The 27,609-nt window shown below is 45.9% G+C and overlaps 1 protein-coding gene across 1 annotated transcript; it reads right to left on the minus strand.

The window, feature by feature from the left end:
• Window positions 1–12,345: 12,345 nt before the first annotated feature.
• Window positions 12,346–26,534, minus strand: LOC104062401 (acyl-CoA (8-3)-desaturase). The gene is made up of 12 exons (XM_054068263.1): window positions 25,557–26,534; window positions 22,378–22,488; window positions 21,033–21,230; window positions 20,146–20,247; window positions 19,846–19,974; window positions 17,947–18,007; window positions 17,746–17,822; window positions 16,729–16,826; window positions 16,290–16,386; window positions 15,687–15,766; window positions 15,148–15,273; window positions 12,346–14,053 (listed from the first exon to the last, which is right to left on the minus strand). The coding sequence occupies exons 1-12, from the start codon at window positions 26,193–26,195 to the stop codon at window positions 14,002–14,004; spliced, it is 1,770 nt and encodes a 589-aa protein (XP_053924238.1). The 5' UTR covers window positions 26,196–26,534; the 3' UTR covers window positions 12,346–14,001.
• Between the last annotated feature and the right edge of the window lie 1,075 nt (window positions 26,535–27,609).

Genomic DNA, 27,609 nt, shown 5'->3' on the forward strand with positions numbered 1-27,609 from the left:
AGTAAAGAGTTCGCAGCTGTAATAAATAACAAAAAGAGGGCAATGCTGTGTTTCTTATGAAGTCTCATCAATATTGCAGGTGACCTGGAAAAAAATAAGCCTGCGTATATGAAATATTGCCCTGCTTGAGATTTAGGATACTCTCAATCTTGTATTTTTTAAAATCCAAAATTAAAACCCTTGGTTGCTTTTGAGAAAGGAACAACAGTAGGTGTAGTATGGGACAGTCTGTCCTCATCAGGTTCCCATCCTATCCCTTTATAATGCAATATTGAGTTAAATCCCAAATCATGAGTTTTACACCTTCCCCCAAATGTCTATTAGTATGCATAAATTTATTATGTTTATAACCACAAATGTTGTCTACAACGATGCCCAGTCCCTTCCTGAAACCCAACAAGATCTAGGTCTCAGCTATCTCTTGTGACAATGAATTTCACAGAGAATTCACATATTGTGATTCAAAGAAAAGGAGTTGTGATAGAATTATAGGACAGTTTGGGTTGGAAAGGACTTTAAAGCCCATCCAGTTCCATGCCCTGGCATGGGCAGGGGCACCTCCCAGTGGACCAGGGTGCTCAAAGCCCCATCCAACCTGGCCTTGAACATCTCCAGGGATGGGACAGCCATGACTTCTCTGGGCAACCTGGGCCAGGGTCTCTCCATCCTCACAGTAATGAATTTCTTCCAAATACCTAATCTAAATCTCCCCTCTTTCAGCTTAAAACCATCCCACTCACCCTATACCTGCACTCCCTGCTAAAGATAAAGTGATGAGCTCCCAGTTCTGAGAAAGATAGAAAAACCTCAGCAGAAGTTGCAGACTTCAGGAAGAACAGCAAGATAAGAAAGCCAGACTATGTTCTTTATCAAGGTATGTTGGCCACGTGAGGTGAAATTATGGCAGTATTCCCTGTCTCCCAAGCAGACAGCGTGTAGGAAGCCTAGTTAAGAGCCAACTGAAGCAGAGACAATCTGATCAACCTCTACATCAGGAGAAAGACACCCTATATATTATATATAATAACTTCATTTTGATGAGTTTGTCCTTAGGGACTCTGGAATGGGGTTTGTGGGATATTTGTGATATAAGTGACCATGAAGCTTCTCAGCTTATAATTCTCTTCCTTAGCAAACTCTGTGCAAATCTCAGACTGCAAACACAGTGGCAATTTTGATTTCCGTCTGACTTGTGTTTCCCAGTGAATTAACAGTAGCCCAAAACCAGCTGGGTAGAGACAACTGAAGTCTCATGACCTGCCTGGCCCTCAGCCCTGCACAGAGTGGGCAGTATTGTGGCTGGCACAGAACTGTAAATTAGGCAATTCTGATTCTTTAAATCCTGTAGCATCTTGCAAATTAATCTTGCAAGCACAAACCAATCATTTAAAAGTTCCTGACATGTGGCAATGGTTGAACCACCCTAAGTAAAGGAGAAATGTATTGGTATTCATTAGAAGGCACTGATAAAGTGGGAGGAATAATTTCTATTGTGCTGTCACACTGTGTTTCGTAACCCTTTATCTTGCTCTAAATAAAAGTTAAATGTGTTCATGCTAATGATATGTTCATGTCCTGGTGTGGAATAAGTGTAGAGTCTTGCATAGATAGTGTTCAATGGTAATAAAATACGCAAGTCGTTGCAAATTCCCATTTATATGTTTTATTCTATATAAACGCAACAAATTTCGAGCTCTTCCTTAGCTGGCTGAAAGTGCAAAAAAATGTCTCTATTGCCCAAAATATAAGTTCAGATTCTGGACTACAAGGGCTCAGTGCTGGGTCCAGTCCTGCCCAATATCTGTACCGATGACCTGGATGAGGGGATGAGGTGCATCCTTAGCAAGTTTGCAGAGGACACTAAACTGGGAGGACGGTCAATCTGTTGGAGGATAGGGATGCTCTACAGAGGGATCTGAACAGGCTGGATCGATGGGCTGAGGCCAGTGGGTTGAGGTTTAACAAGACCAAGTACCAAGTCCTGCGCTTGGGACACAAAAACCCCATGCAAAGATACAGGCCTGGGGGAGAACAGCTTGAAAGCTGCCTGGCAGAGAAGGACCTGGGGTTGGTCAACAGCTGACTGAACATGAGCCAGCAGTGTGCTCAGGTGGCCAAGAAGTCAATAGCATCTTGGCTTGTACCAGAAATGGCGTGGCCAGCAGGACCAGGGAAGCGATTTTGCCCCTATACTCAGCACTTGTGAGGCTGCATCTCGAACACTGTGTTCAGTGAAGCTGGTGAAGGGGCTGGAAAAGAAGTCTTATGAGTTGCGGCTGAGGGAACTGGGTTTGCTTAGCGTGGAGCAGAGGAGGCTGAGGGGAGACCTTGTTGCTCTCTACAACTACCTAAAAGGAGGTTGCAGAGAAGTGGGTGTTGATCTCTTCTCCCAGTGATAAGTCGAGAGGCCCCAAGCTGAGTCAGGGGAAGTTTAGATTGGACACTAGGAAAAATTTCTCCACAGAAAGGGTCATCAAGCACTGGCAGAGACTACCCAGGAAGGTGGTTGAGTCACCATACCTGGAAGAGTCTAAAAGGTGGGTAGATGAGATGCTCAGGGACATGATTTACTAATAGACAAGGATGGTTGGAACCGATGATTGCTAGGGTCTTTTCCAACCTAATGATTCTATGATTCTATGACCTGGAGAACACAGAACCAGAAACATATTGGAGTGAATGAATATGGGATGACTCTGCCTAGACACACATGGATAGTAATCATGTCTTTCGCTGTTATCACACATTGCAGGTGCCATTGTCCACCAAACCACTGTTGTCACTTAGAAAAATTAAGTTTGGGAATGCTAAGATGATTGCCCTCCATATTAACTGTGTATAATATTCATGTTAGCTAGTCCAGAGGAGGGCCACAAGGGCCAGAGCACCTCCCACATGAGGACAGGCTGAGAGAGTTGGGGTTGTTCAGCCTGGAGAGGAGAAGGCTCCAGAGAGACCTTTGAGCAGCTTCCAGTTGAGAAAGGGGCTCTAGGAAAGCTGGGGAGATGCTTGAGCTGGGGGCACAGGAATAGGACGAGGGGGGTGGTTTTCAGCTGCAAGAGGAGAGATTGAGATGAGATCTTAGGAAGAAATGTTTTCCTGTGAGGATCATGAAGCCCTGGCCCAGGTTGCCCAGAGCAGTGGTGGCTGCCCCATCCCTGGAGGTGTTGAGGGCCAGGTTGGATGGGACTTGGAGCCCCTGATCCAGTGGGAAGCGTCCCTGCCCATGGCAGAGGGTGAAGCTGGACAGTCTTTAAGGTCCCTTCCAACCCAAACTGTTCTATGATTCTATGTCTGAATTTATTTAGCGACAGATCACATCCAGACGGGTCCTGTAATGCCCTTCAATATTACATTACTTTAAAAGGCCTCAAAGAATTCCTTTCCTATTTTGAAAGCAGAAGTTGTTGCTGTCTGTACTTTCCAGGTCGCCAAGCAAATTTCAGAGCTGCAAATTTCAGAGCCAGGAGACAGAGTGAAAGTCACAGTCATGCTCACCCAGAGAAACTATTGAGAAATCCGATACAGTGAATATACACCACACTCTGTCTTCTGCAACAACTGCCCACACACCTACCAAACCCCTTATTGTATGCATCTGGGAGCTAGTACACGTGCCCTGAGCTATTCTGCGTCCCTGCTTTTGTGACTAAGAGTGTCCTCACACAGGCATTTGACATGGTTTTCCAGATTGCCATAAAGACAGTGTGTGACTGCTCAACTGGTAGTTATTGCATCAACGTCTTTATCCAGTATCATGTGAATGCTTGCAGTTTACGTAATCCACTGGAGTTCAGCTGGTACAGCACAGAGTGATCCAGAAGAAAATCTGGTACTATGTAACACTGAAGCATCTTGTTTCTGAGACAATCTCTAAGTGAAGAGTAATTTTGTCATACAGAATGCCACCTATCGTTCTTTTGACCAACTTTTCTACAGAAACTAAATTTTCCATGGAGATGGTCACATGTCCAGTTAGGGAATCCCCAATATAAGGATATGGAACCATTGGGACAGGTCTAGAGGAAGGCTACGAAGCTTATCAGATGGCTGGAGCACCTCTGCTGTGAGGACAGGCTGAGAAAGTTAGGGTTGTTCAGCCTGGAGAAGACAAGACTATGGGGAGACCTTACAGTAGCCTCCCAGTACCTGAAAGCAGCCTTCAAGAAAGCTGTGAAGGGACTTTTTACAAGAGCATGTAGTGATAGGATGAAGGGGAATGGCTTTAAATTGGAAGGGGGAAGATTTAGGTTAGACATTAGGAAGAAATTCTTCATGATAAGGGTGGTGAGACACTAGAACAAGGTGGCCCAGGGAAGTTGTCAACCTATTTCCACTTTCTCTATCTAGGTTTCCCATGAAGCAGGTAGTGTCCAGGGCCTCAGCAAACACAGCTGCACAGACTTCTTCATCCCTGGAGGAATTAAGGCTTCATTGTTACCCTAAAATTTGAGGCAGCATGGAGTAGGTGCATGACTTTTTAGATGCATATGAGGTACATGGATGACAAGAAAATTGGTCTCTATCCATTTCAATCAAGAAGGCATCGTGCTAGATCTCATTTTAACTCTGAGACTAGAGCATCCATCTATCAAGCAGTCAGTTTCACAAGTATAGTTAATTTTACAGCCCCATCCCTGGAGGTGTTCAAAACCAGGCTGGATGAGACTTTGAGCAAACTGATCCAGTGGAAGGTGCCCCTGCCCATGGGGTTGGAACTGGATGGTCTTTAATGTCTTTTCCAGCTCAAACCATTCTATGATTCTTTGAAATGGTCTGAGCCAACATGAGTCTTATTCATGCTTCAAAAGCATGAGTAATTTAGCCCAGTGCCCCCAAGATGACTTTTGAGGACCAAGGCATTGCCAAGGCAATCCTGCTTTCCTCCTGTATCACAGGAAGCCCCAAGTCCTTCTAGTCCTGGGCCAGACAGTATCTCTGTAACAAGTTCCTCATTGACCTATACAACAGGCTAAAGTAGACCATGGCTCCAGTTCTTCCATTCCACATGTTCTACCTCTAGTCTCGCATCTGATGACATAAAGTTTAGGAATCTATCCTAATGCATCTCAGTGCTGACATGTTCTGCTTGGTGACAATCTTTGTTAAAGCAATGTTGTTCTCTCAGAAGAAGTTTTCTTCGAGAACTAGAAGTTGTTTATAATATATAGACCATAACATGAATCAGCTACTCAGAATGTCTGTTCTTGTATCTGAATTAGATCTCAGCAGGCTTTTTTCCCCCTTATTTATTCTTCTAGTTTGGTAATCTTGGTATATTTACTCAAGACAGAAATATTTGTAGCCTTCTAGTTTTGAATGAAGTCACGTTTCTGATCTTCCGCTTGGACAAGGGGAGAAGAGTGGGTAAAATAAAGAGAACCTCAAAATGGCTAAGAAACAACCTGATCTCACTAGCAACATCTTCATTCACCTTTTCTTTTACTTGGGCAACGTTCAGCATTTATTACTTCATCTTGTTCCTTTTTCATAACCAATTGTGAGATGATATTGGGCAGGAGTTCAAACTCACTTGTTAGGACATTTGCACATTTTCTTGCCAGCAGAAGGTACAATTCTATCAGGCTATGTACCTCAATGATTGTTTTAGAAGCACCCATGTTCATTCAAAAAAGTCTGTCATGCAGGAGGTGACCTAATAATGACAACACTGGCCTCAAGACTGCCCTGATCGCTTTCCGAGTCAAAGCAAACAACAGCCACAGTTCACAAGGAATTGTCTTCTAGAAAATTAAGTTATTCACTTAGCGTGCAACCTATGAAGGCACTGTGAATGCTCCTGCTATGCAGAACATGGGGACAACTAGCCTCCCAAGAATTTGCACCTTCTGTATAGCTTGAACTGCTATGGATTCACATTTCAGCTACTATTTCTTTATCACTCCCTGCTATAAAATCCTTCTTTTTGTGATAAAATCACTGCCTCTTCTTTTATTTGGTACAGGGAGCTCTGAAAATTTTGTCTTCTACAACAAAGAACTTTCCTAAGGGTTTACTTTTTCCCTGCAGCTCTTCCCTGAGTCCTCTTTAGCTCTTCAACAATGTTTTTGTATTGAAGGCAGCACACCTGAGTAAAACATCCTGATAGCAGCCATACCTATGTGCAAAGCACGAACTTTCCCTATCACTTTCCTTTTTTGGCCTTTGTACATACAGACCTATTTTCATGTGTTTCAGAAAGCATCATTCAGCTGGGAGCTCATGACAACATACAATGACTTCCATGTCTTTTTCTATTCCCCTCCTTATCTCAGAGACAATTAGGAAAGGCCAGAAAAGCAAAATGGATTAAATCTCTCAGCAGTTCTTGGTTCCCTTTGAAGTGAGTTTAAGATACCCATTGGAATGGCTTTGTTCTTATTATTCTTTTAGAATCATGGAATCAGTAAGGTTGAAAATGATCTGTGAGATCATCCCATCCAACCAACAGCCCAACACCACTGTGCCTACTAAACCATGTCCTGAAGTTCCACATCTATACCTTTCTATTAACACCTCCAGGGATGGAGACTCCACCACTTCCCCGAGCAGCCTTCCACCTTCCACTGGATCAGGTTGGTCAAAGCCCCATCCAACCTGGCCTTGATCATCTCCAGAGATGAGGCATCCATGACTTCTCTCGGCAAACTGTGCCACTGACTCATCACCATCACAGGAGAACTTCCCAAGAATCCTAGCAGCTCAAGAGCAGGCCATCCCTGTGTTCCGGAAAAGGAGCCGGCGGGGGGAAAAGCCAGCTTGGTGGAGCAGGGAGATCTCAAGATGCGTCAATAAGAAGAAGAAGCTCTATGTGCTCTGGAAGAAAGGACAGGCATCTTGGGTGGACTACAGGGACGAAGTGAGATCGTGCAGGGAAAAAATCAGGAGGGCCAAGGCCCAACTAGAATTAAAACTCGCTAAGTCTGTGAAAGACAACAAAAAGTCTTTCTACAAGTACATTAACAGGAAAAGGAGGATGAGGGAGAATATCCAGTCTCTAGTGAATGCAGAAGGAATAACAGTGACAGGGGATAAGGACAAGGCTGAGGTACTTAATGCCTTCTTCGCCTCAGTCTTTAATAGCAAAGAAAGTTGTTCCTTCTGTTTACAAATCCAAGAGTTAGAGGGGCAGATTGAGGCTCCCGTGATCCAAGAGGAGGCGGTTAGAGACTTGCTTGCCCAGCTAGACGCCCACAAGTCTATGGGGCCGGATGGGATCCACCCAAGAGTATTGAAGGAACTGGCGGATGTCCTTTCCAAACCCCTATCCATCATCTTCCAGAGGTCCTGGCTGACTGGGGAAGTTCCACTAGACTGGAGGCTGGCTGATGTTGTGCCCATATACAAGAAGGGTTGCAGAGAGGATCCGGGGAGCTACAGGCCTGTCAGTCTCACCTCAGTGCCAGGGAAAGTCATGGAACAGGTAATCTTGAGTGCTATCATGAAGCACATGCAAGAGAACCGGGTGATCAGGCCCAGTCAACATGGGTTTACAAAAGGCAGATCTTGCCAAACTAACCTGATCACCTTCTATGACAAAATCACTCAACTACTGGATGGGGGAAAGGCTGTGGATGTAGTCTTCTTGGACTTCAGTAAAGCCTTTGACACAGTTTCTCACAGCATTCTGCTGCAGAAACTGTCAGCCTCTGGCCTGGACAGGCGCACACTCTCCTGGGTTGAAAACTGGTTGGATGGCCGGGCCCAGAGAGTGGTGGTCAATGGAGTTAACTCCAGCTGGAGGCCAGTCACAAGTGGAGTTCCTCAGGGCTCAGTACTGGGTCCAGCTCTGTTCAATGTCTTTATCAATGACCTGGATGAAGGCATCGAGTGCACCCTTAGCAAGTTTGCAGATGACACTAAGCTGGGAGGAAGTGTCGATCTGCTGGAGGGTAGGGAGGCTCTGCAAAGGGATCTGAACAGGCTGGACTGCTGGGCTGAGACCAATGGGATGAGGTTTAACAAGGCCAAATGCCGGGTCCTGCACTTGGGGCACAACAACCCTATGCAGCGCTACAGACTGGGGGAAGAATGGCTGGAGAGCTGCACGGAAGAGAAGGACCTGGGGGTGCTGGTTGACAGCCGACTGAACATGAGCCAGCAGTGTGCCCAGGTGGCCAAGAAGGCCAACGGCATCTTGGCTTGTATCAGAAATGGGGTCACCAGCAGGTCCAGGGAGGTTATTCTCCCTCTGTACTCAGCACTGGTGAGACCGCACCTCGAGTACTGTGTTCAGTTCTGGGCCCCTCACCACAAGAAGGATGTTGAGGCTCTGGAATGTGTCCAGAGAAGAGCAACAAAGCTGGTGAGGGGGCTGGAGAACAAGTCTTACGAGGAGCAGCTGAGAGAGCTGGGGTTGTTTAGCCTGGAGAAGAGGAGGCTGAGGGGAGACCTTATTACTCTCTACAACTACCTGAAAGGAAGTTGTGGAGAGGAGAGAGCTGGCCTCTTCTCCCAAGTGACAGGGGACAGGACTAGAGGGAATGGCCTGAAGCTCCGTCAGGGGAGGTTCAGGTTGGATATCAGAAAAAAATTCTTCACAGTAAGAGTCATTGGGTACTGGCAGAGGCTGCCCAGGGAGGTGGTCGAGTCGCCTTCCCTGGAGGTGTTTAAGGAACGGGTGGATGAAGTGCTTAGGGACATGGTTTAGGGAGTGTTAGGAATGGTTGGACTCGATAATCCAATGGGTCCTTTCCAACCTTGTGATTCTGTGATCCCTAAAAATCTCATCTAAATCTCCCCTCTTTTGGCTTAAATTGATTTCCCCTCATCCTATCCCTGCACTCCCTGATAAAGCACACCTCCCTAATTTCCTTGTAGGCCCCAAATGTTATTTTGCATCCAACAAGTGAGACAATTTCCAGTTTTTGTGACATCTTTTCCAGTTTTCCCATCTCAAAGAGACCCGAAAGACGTTGCCACTGACTGTCAATCATCATGCATTTGCAACCATTGCATTGCAAAACTTGTGAAACAAAGCCTTCAGCAACCAAAACAGGAGGGCAATTTTTACCATGACTGATATTTCCACAGTATTCCTAGAATATCTGGTGGAGGTGTCAGACACATAAACTTGATGTTCTACAGACTCTTTTATCTTTAGATAGGCAATCCAGTGATTAAAATTGCACTGCTAGATGATACTTGATTTATTGTGGTGTCTTTATAAGCTGAAAATAAAAGCATTGTGCCACTTGATCCTCCAACTCTACAGAACTGCTTCTCACAGAAGCAAACTATTTTGCCTAAAGGATATCATCATAGTCAGCCTTTCACGTAAGCACTCATTGGTCCACTATTTTTTATTGCTATTTCAAAACTTTCCTTGCAGAAATTCCTCCCCAGTTTCTGAACACTTAATATGAGTCTCATAGCAGACGTAAATCGCACAGAAACCACATTCATGCCAACAAATCCTCTTCCAATGCTATGTAATCCTTTCTTTCCCCACCCATGAGTAGTGTTGCATTAATACAGTCTTTTACACCTGACCTGTTTAGAAATCTCCTTATAATCCTTATAAAAGAACCTACCTTGGGAAGCAGAAAATCATCCTGTTTCCAAGAGGCTTAGCAGCATCCGTCATGTGTCCTTTATGGACCTAAAATCATCTTTGTTTCTCCTTCTTTTCTAAGGACGGAGAAATTCCCATAAACAACACTGGTCACCTCTTCAGGAATTCAGGATAATGGAAGCAAAACCACACACGGGTTGGGCAAGGATTCCAAACGAGTCAAAACAAGTGGTTGTTGGGGAGGGGAAACCTACAGAATTTTCCTCTTCCAGCTGCCCCATCACCCTTAAGTGTTTTAAGATCACCCTAACATTTTTATAATTCCAGCTACTCCATTCTGAACCTGTTCCTCCCCGATTTGAAAAAAAAAAACCAATTTATTCTGGGCTGGAGTCACCTGTTTGTCCAATAATACTCCACTTAACTTGATAATCTTCAAAGTCTTATGAACGTTAGACTGCAGTTTTTAAGACCCCACGCAAATGCTTGATGTACTTGTTCTCTTTGGAATATCCCTGGGGACTATGTCCTCTCCCAACATCCAAATCTCATGGAGAGGCTGCAGAGAACAGGCTTCACTTTGGGTGTAACTGCTGTCTTCATTCCTAAACAAGCTTTGCTACAGTGCAGGGGTTTTTCAACAATTATCCTATTCATTAAAGCCCTCCTTACATCATGTAATCCAAACACTTCATTGCTTAACCTGACATAACTGTGGCAGAAAAAGAGCATGTGAGTACAGGCTATGTGAATGCAACATGCAAAATTCACATCTGTCATCTTAGATACTCACTTGACTCTGAAAATTACCCACAGTAATAAGTGTCCCCTACCCCATGAAGGAGTAGTTGCCTGGAGCCCTGTATTCGGGTCTGGAGTCCTCAGCACAGGAAGGATGTGGAGCTGTTGGAGTGAATCCAGAGGAGGTCATGGAGATGATCCGAGGGCTGGAGCACCTCCTGTCCAAGGCCAGGCTGAGGGAGTTGGGGTTGTTCAGCCTGGAGAAGAGAAGGCTGCGGGGAGACCTTAGAGCAGCTTCCAGGACTGAAAGGGGCTCCAGGAAAGCTGGGGAGGGGCTCTTGATCAGGGAGGGCAGGGACAGGATGAGAGGAAACAGTTTTGAGCTGAAAGGGGGGAGATTTAGAAGAGATATTACAAAAAAATATTTTCCTGTGAGGGTGGGGAGGCCCTGGCCCAGGTTGCCCAGAGCAGTGGTGGCTGCCCCATCCCTGGGGGTGTTCAAGGCCAGATTGGATGGGACTTGGAACAACCTGGTCCAGTGGAAGGTGTCCCTGACCATGGCAGGGCGGTGGAACTGGATTATCCTTAAGGTCTCTTCTGACCCAAACCGTTCTATGATTGTATGATCTGATCCACCACACAGATCTTCAGAGAGAATTAATTTTTCTATTAATTAAGTCTGTTCTAGATATTTAGCATATCTTTCTTTTCCTAGAGTTTAGACTGGACTAAAATAAAGACCAAAAAGCAAAAGTACCAACAAGGTATTTCTGCTTACAGACAAAGCTTATTTTAACAGTCTTACATATTACAGAGAGAAATCGGGATATAGTATTGAATTTTAGGAGTTCCATTCTCACAGGAGCCAAAAGATGCTCAGAGCTGTGCATTGATTTCATATTTACTTCCTTTAAGTGAACAGAAATGTAGGATAACAGCAAGACCAGAGCCTTTAAGCACTGATGTTTTAGTTCCCAGTGAGACTGGGATGTGCTTCTTCCCTTCTGATGCCTGACTGCCATCCTGTGGCTGTTTCACAATGTTCAGGTTCCGTGTTTTAAGGCTGAACTTGAAGCCAAAGGACTTCCACTAAATGGTAAATGTGGAGCCAGTGTTGTTCCAAAATGTTGAGTGCACGTTCAGAGATTCTGAAAGGAACTTGGGACTTACATTTGAAACTTGTTGTGAAATTTCAATATTAGACGTCTGAGGTTCATCTGCCACTCTGACTGTGAACAGCTCAGAGTAATCATAGAAACTGAAGTAGTCATCTTACAGCTCATTGCTCTTCTTGAACTGTCCTACATCTGGACAACTAGCAAACTCGGTGTACGCAGATCTCTTGTGTTGATTAAGGTCCCCTTTTGATCTTTCTTACCCTTCAAGACCGTGATTCAGTTCACCACGTTATTTTTCCTGGGTAGTTAGGCAACTGCTTTACCGGATTGTTTAGTCCAGAGAGGAGAAGGGTGCAGGGAGACCTTAGAGCAGCCTTCCAGTACTTAAAGGGGGCCTATAGGAAAGCTGAGGAGGGGCTCTTGATTGAGGAGTGCAGGAATAGGAGAAGGGGGAACAGTTTTAAGCCGAAAAAGGGTAGATTTAGATTAGATATTAGGAAGAAATGTTTTCATGTGAGGGTGGAGAGGCACTGGCCCAGGTTGCCCAGAGAAGTCATGGATGCCTCATCCCTGGAAGATGCTCAAGGCCAGGTTGTATGGAGCTTGGATGGAACTGAAGTTCCATCTGAGAGCCAACGGCCTATTCTATTACAGAGCAGCTCCTGATTTCATAAAACATGCAAACCTTCCTACATATAAAGTAATGCAATTCAAAGAAGTCAGGTGTGGTTCATTTTTTTTCCCTTTCCTCCTCATTCTGGAGGAAGAACTGGTGCATGGTTTTGTTTTAAGCTTCATTTTGGTTAATCATTTATACTGTGTACTTCAAACAAGCTGATTCCCTTTCTCCGAAATACAAATGCTGAGGTTTATGACAGGTCTCTCTGCAGCTGTGGACAGGCACTCGTTCCACGTTTCAGAAAGTGCAGACTCTTGCGCAGACATATTTTACTCTGACAGCAATAATTAGTAAGATAAGGTATTTTATTATTAGACATTCCTCCATCAACAGTTCTAGAAATAAGAGGGAAAGAAATGGAGCAGGAAAAACAAGGTTAAAAAAGTAAGTAAGGCCCATTTTCTTTATGGTCTTTATCAAAGGGTATCAATGATTTAATCATTATTTTATTATTTCCATTACAATTTTATTCTGTGCTTAACACCACTCGTGGCTTAGGAAGATACATTTCTTCCATCCCCTCACAAGCCATCCTCTTTTTGGATGTTGATCAGAAAAAGCACCATCTTTTCCTCAAAATTAAGCCATCCCTTCTGGAGACTAAGCCACCCGTCACTGAGGGAACTAAGGAGCTGCCCTCCTTAGTGTTATGCCAGGTGCTATATCCCGATTTGGCATCTGTAACATCAGTATTGTAAATGAAAAGACCCCAGGAAATGTGGTAAGGCTAATTCATGTCCCTGAACATCACATGCCCTCTTGAGGTGTGTTGTGAAGGCACATCATCCAGCAAAGATCAGCCTGAGGTGTGTTGTGAAGGCACATCATCCAGCAAAGATCAGCCACATACTGGCTGATGTGTGCCTACAGGTACGGAGCCTGCTGACTTCTGCTGCTTGAAAAGTCAAATGCGTCTACACTGTAGCCCAACCTCTGATGCTTTTACTTCTTCATTAAACTTAACTGCAACTCAGACAGGAACACGGTCCTACAACCTGGGCCAGAAGTCAACAAAGCTCTCCAAAAAGAGTGAAGCTTCAGATGACCATGGACCGATGACCCTTTTGCTTCCTTAATCACCGTTGCAGGGGTCCTGAGCGTGGATGCGCCATATTTCTGTCCCTTCTGACTTGCAGTAACAGGTTCAATAACACTCAGAGGTATGGCACTCCCAGAGACTCCATGAGAGGTTTCAAATGGGCAAATAAACCAGAGGCCTTCACCACAGAAGAGATGCATTCCCATAGAATATGGCATGCCGAGCTCTCATATCTACATGCAAGGGGAACAACCTCCACTTTCCTGTTTCCCTGCCTCCATTAAGGTTCCAATTAGATCCTTTTCCTCATGCTTACTCCCTTAGAACTGCTGCCTGCACCTTCTCCATCTCACTCACATACATGCAAATTGGTCTGGGCCCTCACATGGTCCCCACTGCGCCCTTGGCCGGGCACTTCTACTGCCATTGTTAATTATAATACATAGAGGTATTTGAAAATACTGCACCTACACAATTCCTTACTGCTTCCACATTTCAATAACTCCCACGTTCTTTGAGTTCATATTGCATCAACTTTCTTACTATATTCAGGAGAGCCACCTCACAAAAGCCTATGTTAGATAAGAGAATTCCCTCCTATATACTCAGCAAATGAAGTATCAGCAGATAAAGGAATTTGTTCGCAGTCCCAAAGCTGCCTCTGGTAACCTCCTTCATTCAGCTTTTCCCCAAAACTCAGCGCCAGATAAGAGGAATAAAAGAAGCACAAGAAGAAATAAGAACACATATTTAAAAAAATCATATTAATTACATTCATCAATGGAATTAAGCTGCACCACCTCCCCACCTCTGGCTTAGCCAGCTCTCTCTCTTCTGTGCAATATCTTCATGGTGACCACCACAGGAGGCAACAAGGGTGGGGAATTCCTCTGTGAGGAGCCACTGCTTCTTATTTATGTAGATAGGCATCAAGCCAGAGCTCCCCTGAATCTTTCAAAGAGCTGCCAAGAAAGAACAACATTTCCTTAGAAACAGGTAATGAAATACAGCATCCATCAAACAGAGATCTTCAGAGGCAAAACAATGGAGAATCATGGAATAGAATCATAAAAGGTTGGAATAGAATCATTTAAGGTTGGAAAAGACCTCCAAGATCATCCAATCCATCCATCAGCCCAACCCCACTGTGCCTACTAAGCCATGTCCCATACTGCCACGTCCACACAATTTTTGAACATCTCCAGGGAAGGAGACTCCACCACTGCTCTGTGCAGCCTCTTCCAATGCTTCACCACTCTTTTGGTAAAGAAATTTTTCCTAATATCCAATCTAAACCTCCCCTGGTTTGGGAATTTGGTAACTTGAGGCTATTTCCTCTCATCCTATCACTTGTTACTTGGGAGAAGAGACCAGCACCCACCTCACTACAACCTCATTTCAGGAAAATGCAGAGAGTGATGAGATCTCCCCCCTGCCTCCTCTTCTCCAGACTAAACAATCCCAGTTCCCTCAGCCATTCCTCATAAGACTTGTTCTCCAGACCCTTCACCATTCACCATGTAGACTACAGCTCACTGGAAAGATGAAGATTCAAACCACTGGGGTTACAGCAAAGAGTAGAAGGCTAAAGCAAACACCTTAAGTAGAAAGAAAGGAGCGAGCACGCAGAAGAAAGCCACGTGTCTTTACAATGGAATAAGAAATATGTGGGGAGCAAGGAGGGGAAGAAAGGAAGGAAGGAAAAGAAAGAATGACAGTTTAAAATCATCTTTATGAAAACACCTCTTTCCCTGGAGCGTTCTCTGAGACAGAGGCACTGGATCTGGCATCCTACTGACCTCTGACTCTTCAGAGCTGAAGAAAAGGAGCTCTCCATTCAGTCATTCCTACCAACACCTTCTGTCTGCTGCCACTGAAGCCAGCAACATGGCTGAGCAGTTTTCCAGTCCCTTTCACAGTCATCTGTGCTATCTACAGCCCTTCACAGAACTTCTGAGATGCAAACTGGCTGCCTCTCCTCTTCCCATGTCCCTCATTTGTTCACTCCACAATTGGACAACTCTTCCCCCAAGGAATGCTTGGGGTTGATACATACTGCACTATGTCCGCAAAGGCGGTGAGCAATGGCTTGCACTGGTACTCAATACCATGTTTGGCACACAGGGACTTCACCAAAGGGGCCACCTTCCAGTAGTTGTGTCGAGGCATTGTAGGGAAAAGGCTGTGGAAAGAGAACACGGTGAATCAATGGCATCCATCATCACCTCACAGAATTCTTGCCCTCCTTCAGTGTCTAAGCCTGAGAGTGCCTCAACCTCCTCTTGCGCTCATGGCCATAAGTCTCTGTAGTGGTCCCTCTCATGTCACTTCAGCCAGTATCTGCACTAACCAGGAGGCTGGGAATTCTCACTTTCATGCCATGCTACTCGCTTCTGAAATAAAGTTGGTGTTCAACCAGAAGTTTCTGACCCATTGCTTGGAGTTCCCATTTCATCCCCATATAAAAAGCACAAAATCTACCCACATTTCTTGTATGAGCTGACAGAGAGACAGGCATCTTGTAGGTTCTTCAGCCCAAGCGTAACTAGTACTTTTTGAAATTCCCTCACATCCCTAACCCATGCTTCAACTCACTGGTGCTCGATTTGGAAGTTCAGGTGTCCACTAAACCAGTCATTGAAAAAGGACTGATGAACATTACAGGTTGCCTGGAGCTGAGAGAAAAAACAGTAACATTTAAGCGTTGCTTTTGGAATGGCCCTTCTCCTACATATGTCAAACTCAACAGTAAACCAGTACAAATTCCTTATCATCACATGCCTTCTGACTGAACACAGCAACTCAAGCTATCTCCAGCCACCATGAGATGACCATGCTAGTATATCCAGCTGTTAGGGATATAGTTTAGGAGAACAGACTTGACTTCCCCAGTGAAATGAGCCATAACAACCATAAAATTCACCCCTTTTGCTTAAAAAACTCTGTAATGGCTCCATAACTAAAATAAGACAGAACAAAAGAGAGAGATCTGCATCCTTCATGTATGGAAAGCTTTCCATCTGAAGAGTGTTTCAGCATCTCCATTTTCCATAATCACTTCACACAGTGAGGACAAGGTCCTTATGTTTTCCTCTCCCAGTTCCCATCCTTTCTGTGATCAGCTCTCTTCAGCATTATGTACCCAGAACTATAGCTTCCCACCTTCAAAGCCACAGGTGTCTGGAAAGAAGGTCTTACCTGGGTAGAGAACCAGTCCACGTTCTTATCATAATCAATGTGCATCGGGATGTGATTCATTTGTGTAACCCAGACAAACCAGTTACTCTCTATAAACCTGCGCATGAAAACACACATAAACCCGTCACTGATCTCACTGATGCCATAACGTGTCTGTACAAAACACTTGTACAAGTCAGTCATTGCTAGATAAAATGAACAATGGAGACGCCAAACAGCTGATCAGCAGATCAGATCTACACACACCCTTTATCTTCCACACACTTTCTGCCTTCTAAAGACAAACACCTGACAGACACCAACCTCTGCCTTGCTGAAAGGCAGAAGGAGACAGAAGAATTGGGAGCAGATGAGAAAGATAACCACAAGGCCAAAGAAAAGCTGACACGAAGTATCGATAGAAACTCAATAAATAACATAATTATAAGTTGAGTGATACCTAACTAACAGATGAAGCCCCAGGACACCCTTCACTCCCAGCAAGGGCAAGTAGGTGAGAAAGAATCGGATGTAGAAGGTCAGCATCCAGGCCAGGTCCTGTAGCATAGGGAACAGAAAAAACTTCATTAAGAGGAATAATTACTGGCTTCTGAATTTACTAACTATTCTATCTGGCACTGTCTTTAAAATCTCACAGAGTAACTTCCACAGCCAGATTTCTTCTCCCTGGCCCCATCACAAAGCAGGCTGACACACAGCCACACCCCAACCATTCCTGTGCTGGAGAATTATCCTGGTCATAGGAGGACAGCACAGAGCAACCACTAGGGAGGACTTGCTCTAAAGCATCACGTTCTCTTCTGGATCTAAAGAGAAAGAAAGCAGTGAGAAAACCAAAAACCTGGCCAATTAAAATAATGAAGAGCTCTGGTTTATCCCTATTTCATCCTTTTTTCTTAATATCCAATGTAACCCTCTCCTGGTGCAACTTGAGACCATTTCCTCTCATCCTATCACTTGCTATCTGGGAAAAGAGACCAACACCCACCTTGCTACACAACCTCCTTTCAGGAGCTGTAGAAAGTGATGAGATCTCTCTTCGGCCTCCTTTCCTCCAGGCTAAACAACTCCAGGTCCCTCAGCCACCTCTGATAAAACTTGTTTTCCAGCCTCTTTCCCAGCTCTGTTGCCCTTCTCTGGACACACTCCAATGCCTCAATGTCCTTGTAGTGAGGGGTTCAATACTGAATACAGCATTCAAGGTGCAACACAGTATTCTGGACAGAGCCAGAACATCTGAGGACATCTCTTGTTCCCCAACTATGCATGGATATTTTACAGAGGAGAAGGGCTGTGTGGAAGGTACGCTCTCTTTGCCAGCAAATACCCCAAATGGTACACCCACAGCCGTTGCCACAGAGATACAAAGCTCAGAGCTCCTTACAGTAATTTCTTGCACTGAAATGTATCCATAAAAGAAGGCGAAGTCACCGCTGGCAAAGTGGAGCTGACTTACCACCCACTGTTTCCGCTGTACCACAAAGTAGAATATGTACCACTGGAAGTAAAGAGGCACCAGAGCTGGAGGACCAACTAGAGTGGAGAAATAGAATGCAGAGACATTAATTGTGTCCTCATATCCCAGTGAGATGAACTGGAAAAGGAAGGGGTTGAGCAAAGGCTGCCCACAGAACTGCAAAAGTGTAGGGTTACTCACTGATGAAGAAGTACTTGTGCTGGTGGTTATAAGGCATGAATTTCTTCTTTTGTGCACCAAGCTGTAAAAATAAACAAATTACTCAGCTGGAGACATCTGTGTACACAGTCCTACCTAGGGTCTCAAAGAAATGCATATTTAGATACCTCCTAACCTTTGAAAGGTTAAACACGTCAGCATCCACCATGCCATTGGCTTCATCGTTCTCTGGAACCGCAATCTATGACTGCTATGATAAGTTTTCATCCCTGCCTTGTTCCTTGCACCAGGAACAGCAACGTATATTGGAAGCCCTTTCCCCTACAGAGGGCACAGTTGCCCAAAAGCACTTAAAACAAAAACCACATCAGGCACAGAGAACAGTTTCCTGTAAGAAAAACTGTAGAACTCCTACCTACTTGCAATTAATCTCCAAAGCAGAGAAAAGAGCACCTAGACATCAAACTGTGTCCACAGGAACAGCGGTAACCAGACTATCCTCCCTCTGAGACTGCTAATTTTGCAGTGTTCACTGTATGAACACAATAGATCACACCACCGACTTCCTGAAGTCCCCATTATACCCCTGTACGTGTCTAAACCAATTCAGAGTAAAAGTCCTCCCTGAATTTCAATGCAAATCAGAGCATTTAAGCCAGGTGACACTATAATTTATGTACCTATGTTTTTAAAGGACCAGGAAACGCTAAAGTCATTCAATTAATTTCAGAGTTGTACCAGAAATAGAGCTGGACTCCAGATGGACCCTGATCTGACACCCACTGTCAGACTAAGACCACAGAAACAGCTTCTTTGATGAGTAATTGTAAATATTCCAGACAGTCCTTGCTTGTCACCCTCTACTTCACTCCCCAAAACACTACAAGTAGTTAAAGCTGATCTTGGTAAAGAGAACAACTTGCAATCTTGTCTTCATACAACTGCAAGTCTCTCATGAGAGAAATACAAACTTGTCATTGTGACAAATCATAGAACAGTTGGGGTTGGAAGAGACCTTAAAGATCATCCAGTTCCAACCCCCCTGCCATGGGCAGGGACACTTCCCACTGGATCAGGCTGCCCAAGGCCCCATCCAACCTGGCCTTGAACACCTCCAGGGATAGGGCAGCCACAACTTCTCTGGACAACCTGTGCCAGTGTCTCAACACTCTCATAGTGAAGAAATTCCTCCTTATGTCTAGTCTTAATCTGCCCCTCTCCAGTTCATACCCATTCCTCCTCATTCTATCGCTACAAGCCTTCATAAACAATCCCTTCCCAGCTTTCTTGCAGCCCCCTGAGGTACTGGAAGGTTGCTATAAGGTCTCCTTATAAATAAAATATCTCATTCTTACTTTAAAACACAGCAAAAATATCATCTACCAAATTTTTATTAATATAAAGAGGAATACTAGGGACGAGTGGAAGGCAGAGTAGCACTATATAAAATAGCAGGTCATATCATATCATAGAATGGTTTGGGTCAGAAGGGACTTTCAAGGTCATCCAGTTCCAACCCTCTACCACAGGCAGGGACATCTTCCACTGGATCAGGTTGCTCAAAGCCTCATCCAACTTAGTCAATTGAAACAATGTTCTGGATATACTTCTCATTTTAGAGTAGTTTCGGTGAGGTTTTTCAACGTTCAGAATAAATTTGGAAAACTCTAACCCATAACCAGACTGTATTAGGACAAAACCCATAAAAAATCGTTGCCTTTAAGTATATGGAAGCCAGATACATCAGGATGTTTTTCTTTCTTGTTTTCCAAAGGCCAATAATGCCAAGCTGCATCTTCTCCAAATTCCCCAAATACTGAGAAAACTCATTGACCAAAGTAACTGGTGTCTCCAAGCTCTCTGCAGCTTCCCAGACTTGAATCCCAAGGCTGTAACCTCCCAGCCTTCACCAGGTCTCACCTCTACAGAGAGTGTTTTTCCCAAAGCAAAAAATAAGGGGTGCATGTTAACATCAGGGTCCTTTCGGAAGCAGTTGGGTTTAGCATGGTGTTGGAAGTGGAGGTGATTCCACCAGCTGGCTGGTGCTCCCTGGAGGAAAGGATGAGAAGAGAGCATCGTAAAGAAGTTGTATCTTCTTGCCCATAGTCCTCCCTCCCCAGCAGTTCCTTGCATTTGCTTTCTTCTTATGCTGAGACAGGTTCTGCCTGCAGAGGACCCCAGGCAAGGGTCTAGCAATCCCTCTCAGCACTGAAAGCCCACCTTCAGGTGGCCGATGACAAACTTGTGCACCCAGTGGTTCCATCTGGACTTGCTGAAGACTGAAAGGTGTCCAAAATCATGCTGGAGCCAGCCAGCCTGGGCCTGGAATTAAACAAATAAACAGTCCTGCTGGAGAACAAAAAGAGTCAAGAGGGTCTGTATCTGCAAAGAGCTTTCTCTTCACCCATTCCCACGCTCCTCACAACATAACTCTGGACAGCGAGAGCATTTCCACTCCTAAGACCCAAACCAAACACTTCTCTTTCACTATTATTTACCACTGCAGTCCAGACTTTGCCTGATGGCTTTTAGTCCCAGATAGTTGTTTTCATGAGGAAGGAGAAAAAAATAATGAAAAAAAACCCAGTCTTGGAGCTCAGAAACAGCGTTTATTCTCTTACAAAACTGCACTGAAATCAGCAACAAAGTCTCCTTTAAGGAGCAACTTGCTGCTGCGTCCTCCGAGTACTTGTAATTCCAAGGGGATCAGCTGGCCACAGGAGAAATAGCTGGGGCTTTGAGAGCTGCTCTGCCCTCTCCTCTAACTCCCTGCAAGTTCCCATGGGAACATGGTGGCTTGGCCCCTGCACAGCGCCTTGGAGCTCTGGCACAAGGGACCTCAGAAGTGCAGTGTGGCTTTCATTATATGAAGAAGGCTGGGAATAAGGAGGGCTTTGACGGACTTACAGGAAGGAAAAAGCAATGCAAAGCCTGTTCTACCGAAGCAGCATGTTGTGGTGCTGTAATTTTGGTGGAACCCAGGAAGAAGTAGAATTTTGGCAAGTCCACAAAGATAAGATTTCTCCTGTTCTTACAGCAATGAGCACCTAAGCCTCAAAAGGCTCACTTTTGGTGTTTCTGGGGCTTCTTTTTTCCCACCTACTTACCTGGACTGTGCCTAGAAGCACTGCAGACAAGAGGAAAGACAGCGTGGATGCTCCAAAATACCAGATGGTGAGCCAAGCTGCAACATCCAACATTAAGATGTGGCAGAGATACAGGATGAAAAAGGCGCGGTTCGGGTTTAGAAGCCCCATCTTCTCAACAGTTGAACGGAGTTCACGGAAATCTTCTACCAGCTTTTTCTGTGGGGAGACACAAAAGCGCCTCAAGCTCCGCCAGAGGAGGTTCAGGCTTGACATGAGGAAAAAATTTTTCATGGAAAGGGTAATTGGGCACTGGAATGGGCTGCCCAGGAGGGGGTTGAGTCACTTTCCCTGGAGGTGTTTAAGGGACAGGTGGACAAGGTGCTGAGGGGCATGGTTTAGGGAGTGTTAGGAATGGTTGGACTCGATGACCCAGTGGGTCCCTTCCAACCTAGTGATTCTATGATTCTGTGATCTGCTGGTCTAAAAATGCCTCAAGGACACAAAGAGGAGCTCAGTTTCTCCTCTCAAGGAGCTACTGTGGCAAAGGAGAAGATCTGAAGGTCACTTGGAAACAAATCTTCACTAAGACAACTAATAATTGTTATAAATACTCAATCAATCGTAATTTCTGCAAAAGATTGCTTTATTATGTTTATATGGGAAAGCATAGAAGCAAACAGCGCTAGGTGCGCTGGGGAGTCTCCGCTCCACCAACAACGTACACCTAAGTCCAAGCTCTTAGTTCCTTTTATATTATTCTGCAGGTCAATATTGTCCATGTGGCGATTTCTCAAGAGTAGGTTGAAGCTGGTTTTAGGTTTGTTAGTTCCTTTTAAGGCGATTTCCTTTTCTTCTTCCTTATCTTCACTTCTGTACCTTGAGCTCGGTTTCTTGCTCAACAGTATCTTTCAGGTCGTTATCAAGTTAATCCGCAAAGCCTCCTGCTATTGTTCCATGCCTCCCTAGGAGGTCCTGACCTTCACTCAGGCTTCAAATCATCCCAGCAGGCCTTTTTCCCTATCGTCTGTAACGCTGATTTGCAGGTTTGCACCAACAGGCATTACACTGCGTTTTCTGGCACGAATTACATCTACACTCTTCACATAATGACATGAAGTGAAAGGGAATAATAGAATCATAGAATCATAGAATGGTTTGGGTTGGAAGGGATCTTAAAGCCCATCCAGCTCCAATCCCTCTGCCATGGGCAGGGACACCTCCCAGTAGAAGTGAAGGGCAAGCTACAGACCAGCACAGGGATTCCAGGATCTACTACCATTTTACATACAGGGAATTCTGGTTGCCAGTAAGAGAAGTTAAATAGCATCACTTCCACTCAAATACCAACTTTTAAGATACTTACATTCTTGCTTGGCTCAAAGCTGGGTTGATCCGGTGCCAGTTCCCCAATCAAAAGCGGGCTCATGTATTTTTTTACCAGCGTCTTGTCCAGATGAAACGCTATGAAAGGATCCTGAAGCACAGATATAGGAACAGGATAAGGACAAACAATCATTCAGGTGGCAGCAAAAGAAATACATTCCATAATATCCTGGACTCAGCAACTCAACTAATGGAACTGGTTGAACTAGATTTTGCTGCCACAAATCTTTCTGCTTTCTTTACACCATAAACGGTCTCTTGAAGCTGAATTGTCTGCATCATTTTCTATCTGGATGCTGTTAAATGCAGATCATCAAGAAATATGGGCTCGCTACTCTTACTGCTGAGCCTGAAAATTTCATATCCTGTTGAAGCTCATATACCATCTCAACCACATACCACTCTGCCTCTATTTCGTCTTCTCCTTCCACCTTCTTTTTCCTCAGGCCCCATATCCTGAAATGAAAGTCCGACTAGGGAGAAGGGCAAGATGTTAGCACAAGAACTGAATCAGCTAGCTGAACTGGGAAAAATTGTGGGACAAGCAGGACACAGAAGTGATGGCAGCTCCTGGTGACCCACACCAATCTCTCAAAAGCTCCAGGTTGTTCCAAACATGCTTCCTTGGCAATCTCCAATGCCCATCCTGCCATATCTTCCTAGACTAGCTTTGTTTTCTGGCTGTCTGCCCCTCCTGAAGAGCCCCATGAAAAGGTCTTTTTTTCACCCTCTTTACCATTCAAAAGATCCCTGTAAGGGAAATGGGTTACTTTTATCATTTAAATGTGACATCAATCTCCATGGCAAGTAGGCAGCCAGGCAAAGAAATCACTAGTGATTGTTACCACTGTAGATTCTACCACTATGTTTAGATTAGAAGCTGTGGACGCTCCATCCCTAGAGGTGTTCAGGACCAGGTTGGATGAGGCTTTGAGGAACCTTATCCAGTGGGAGGTGTCCCTGCCCATGGCAGGGGGGGTGGAACTGGATGATCCTAAGGTTCCCTTCCAACCCAAACCGTTCTGTGATTCTATGAGTACAAATCCTCTGAGTATACATGGCAGTGTGACACCTACCTCCTACTAAAGACCTCTCATTTACCTCCTTTTACATATTTCTCTCCTGGTGTCCATGTGAGCATATATTTCACACCCTCCCTCAGCCTAAAGATGCTTTTTCTGAGACAATATTCACCCACTGTGCACCAGTTCAGAAGCTTCCTGCACTAAGCAGTGTTCAGCACTATCTCATCACAGCAGGCTTTGAAATGAAACTGTACTTTTAAAAGATCTATAGTCAAGAAAGGGGTTAAAAAAAACAGTTGATGTTGCCAGCTTCAGGACAGCTCTGTTGTGCTTCAGCTGCAGTATCCTCTCTGCTGGGCTTATGTGAATAAAGAGAGAGGGGGGAAAGTACATTTGCATTTTCTCATTGGAAGTGGGGGAAAAGAAATGGGGAGGAGTATGTGGGCAGATCAGAGGAGGATGGTACCACACATTTAAACCAATCCTTTCCATGCAGGCTGTGAAACCTGGCAGTGCAACCCTGACAGGAGGGTAAGAGACAGCTGATTGCACTTTGTAGAAATCAGAACACTCTCAGAGCATTCAGCAAACTGAAAGTGTTCTTTATTTACTTTCCATTTTTTTCCTGGTTTTAAGCAACCTGATTTTTTATATTAACAGGACAAAACTATTGGAAAATTTGACTTGGCTCAGGTTCCTGAGCAGTCAGCAGTTTGGTTGCACCCAGCAGTGACACAGATGATAACGCCTAAAGAATGCAGCTGTCTGTAATCGGACTATCTAAACCATCTAAACACGCTTGCCACCACGACCGACTCATTTCTGATCACACAATGGCAATGGGGCTTAAAAATTCATAGAATCATGGAATGGTTTGGGTTAGAAGGGACCTTAAAGCCCATCCAACTCCAACCCTATGCCATGGGCAAGGACACCTCACCGAGTATGTGCAAATTCACATCAAGTGAAGGAAAGCACTAGGTCTCAAGTTCCATCCTTTCTGGTCAGGGACTGAAACACAGCACATCAAAACCATTCGAGAGGTAGCTTCACCACCCTTTGGGTCTAAATATTTAAATTTGGAGAAATGCATTGCCTCTCATGAAAGACATAAGCAGACAAAGAAAGGAAACGCACTGACAAAAGCAACCGTGTTGCTGCCCGACAATGTTTACTCTGCTTTGCATGAGTCACTGGCATTTAGACATGAATGATTTTTTTACTGAAATACAACTTCTAGTACTATTTTGCATGAGTGCCATCTCTTGGAATCATTGTGCCGGTTTTTAAAGTTAACGAGGCTGAAAATGAGTTGCGAAATACGAGTCTACCTGCGCACACAGTGTCACTATGGATATGTCGGGTGTTTCTGTCCATATCTGGCCTGTGGCTGGGCATGTACAAAACCAGGATTATTCTTATTTACTGCATGTGGGTGAAAATGAATAAGTTTCCATCCAGATTTATGTCAGGCTGTGGACTTGTGCATATTTTTGTCATTCCTTCAAAAATCTGTACAGTTTGGAATGAATCTTTGCATACAAGATCGTACATGGGGTTGGAACTGGATGATCTTTAAGGTCCCTTCCAACCCAAACCATTCCCTAACCGAGCTGAGCATCTTTCCAACCCAAACCCTTCCCTAACCGAGCTGACCATCCTTCCAACCCAAACCATTCCATAACGAAGCTGAGCATCCTTCCAACCCAAACCATTCCGTAACTGAGCTGAGCATCCTTCCAACCCTAACCATTCCATAACTGAGCTGAGCATCCTTCCAACCCGAACCATTTTATAACCCCAGCTTAGCATCCTTTCAACCCAAACCATTCTATAACCAAGCTGAGTATCCATCCAACTCAAACCATTCTATAACCCATCCTTCCAAGCCCAAACCCCCAAACCATTCCAAGGAGCTGAGCATCCTTTCAACCCAAACCAGTCTACAACAGAGCCGAGCATCCTTCCAACCCAAACAACTCCATAACCACCCCCGAGCATCCCTCTCTCCACTTGCTCGCCTCCAGCCTCCTCTCCCGTGTTCCTGCCCCACGGGAGCAGCCCCTTGGCTCCCTGCATCCCTCTCCCAGCACTTACTGGGACGAACTGGGACGCCCCCCCCTCAGCCGCTCACCGTGGCGTCCTGCCCGGCGTAGTGGCTGATGACCCGGGACCCTCCCGGGTGCCTCCTGCAGAAGTGGCTGATGTCGTACACCTTTCTCTCGATCACCAACCAGCGCTCCTGGGGCGCCGGGCCCCGGCCGTTCCGCTGCCCGATCTCCTCCCAGGTGAAGTGCCGGAACTCCCGGCTGCGCTTCGAGTCCTCCATGCTCCGCTTCGGCTCCGTTCGGCTGCGCTCGGCTCGGTTCGGCAGGACTCGGCTCGGTTCGGCTGCTCTCGGCTGGGATCGGCTGCGCTCGGCTCCGCTCGGCTGGGTTCGTTGGCCTCCGCTCGGCTGGACTAGGCTCCGCTCGTTCGACCCGGTTCGGCTGGACTCGGCAAGGTTCGGCTGCTCTCGGCTGCACTCGGCTCGGTTCGGCTGCGCTCGTTCGGCTCGGTTCGGCCGCTCTCGGCTGGACACGGCTCGGTTCTGCTGCTCCCGGCTGGACTCGGCTCGGTTCGGCCGCTCTCGGCTGGACTCGGCTCGGTTCGGCTCCTCTCGTTCGGCTCGGTTCGGCTGCGCCTGGCTGGACTCGGCTCGGTTCGGCTGCGCTCGGCTCCGCTCGGACCCTCCCCCTCCTCTTGAACGCTGGCCCGCTGGCTCGCTTCGCATTGGCTCCGCCGCCCGCAAGCCCCACCTCCCCCCGAGCCCTCCCCGCCCATTGGCCGCCGCTCGCCGTACGCAGCCCCGGGCGGCCCCGCTGCGCTCCGCGGCTGCAGCGCTGGGGGGTGCGGGCGGCGGAGCGGCGGGGCTGGGCTTGGGGGGTGGGAAGCACGGAAGAGGAAGAAACCTTGGGCTCTCCTGCAGCAGGCGGGTGACTGGCGGCTGGGGCTGGGCAGGCTGGCTGGGTTAGAGGCTGTAATTTAGCGTTGGTGCAGCCGGAGAATCAGAGCATCCTGGAATCGTAGAATCAAAGAATCACAGAATCATTGCGGTTGGAAAAGCCCTCTAAGCTCATCCAGTCCAACCATCAGCCCAGCCCCACCGTGCCTGATAAACCCTGTCCCGAAGTGTCACGTCTACACGGTCCTTGAACCCCTTCAGGGATGGAGGCTCCACCACTGCCCTGGGCAGCCTCTGACAGGACTTCACCACTCTTCCAGTAAAGACATCTTTCCTAATTTCCAATCTAAACCTCCCCTGGCACAACTGGAGGCCGTTCTCTCTTGTCCTATCGCTTGTTATTGGGAGAAGAGCCCAGCACCCACCTCCCCACAACCTCCTTTCCAGGAGCCGCGGAGCGGAGAACAATGAGCTCTCCCCTCGGCCTCCTCCAGACTAAACAGCCCCAGGTCCATCAGCTGCTCCCAGAACCCCTGTTCTCCAGCCCCTTCCCCAGCTCCATTCCCTTCTCCAGACACTCTTCAGCCCCTCGATGGCCTTCTTGTACTGAGGGGACCGTGGCTTGTCTAAGACAGGATGCTGTTGACCTTGGGTACACTGTAGGCACAGGATGGAATTCTTTCAAACACATTTGAGGTCACCCTATAGATCTCATTATGTTGTCTTGCTCAAAAAGTAGTTGGTTACAAGATCCATGCCTAAAGATATCAATGCTGGTGCCAGGACTAGCTAAATGCCTTCACTTCCAACCAGGGAAATAGGATAAATGTACCTTTATACAGATTTTCTGATTGTATCAACATTGATCCAGGGAAGTGGTGGAGTTTCCATTGCTGGAGGTGTTCAAAACCTGTGTAGATGTGGCACTTCGGGACATAGTTCAGTAGGCAGGGTGGTATTGATCTGATTGTTGGACTGGATGATCTGAGAGGTCTTTTCCAACCTCAATGATTCTATGATTCCATGATATGCTGGAGGGAAAGAAGAGTGGGCAGGCTGACAAGACCATCAAGTAGTTTAACATAAGCAACTGCCAAGTCCTGTGCTGAGGGAGTAAGAAAAGTGGGAAAGGTTTCAAAATATCAAGTGGCTGGTCCTAGATGACTTCCTAGTTGGAAAGGACAGAGGCTTGGTGGTCAATGTTATATGCCAGGTAAAGACACAGCTTGGAAAATTATATCAT

Source organism: Cuculus canorus, chromosome 5 (assembly GCF_017976375.1).
Source record: "Cuculus canorus isolate bCucCan1 chromosome 5, bCucCan1.pri, whole genome shotgun sequence".
NCBI lineage: Eukaryota > Metazoa > Chordata > Aves > Cuculiformes > Cuculidae > Cuculus > Cuculus canorus.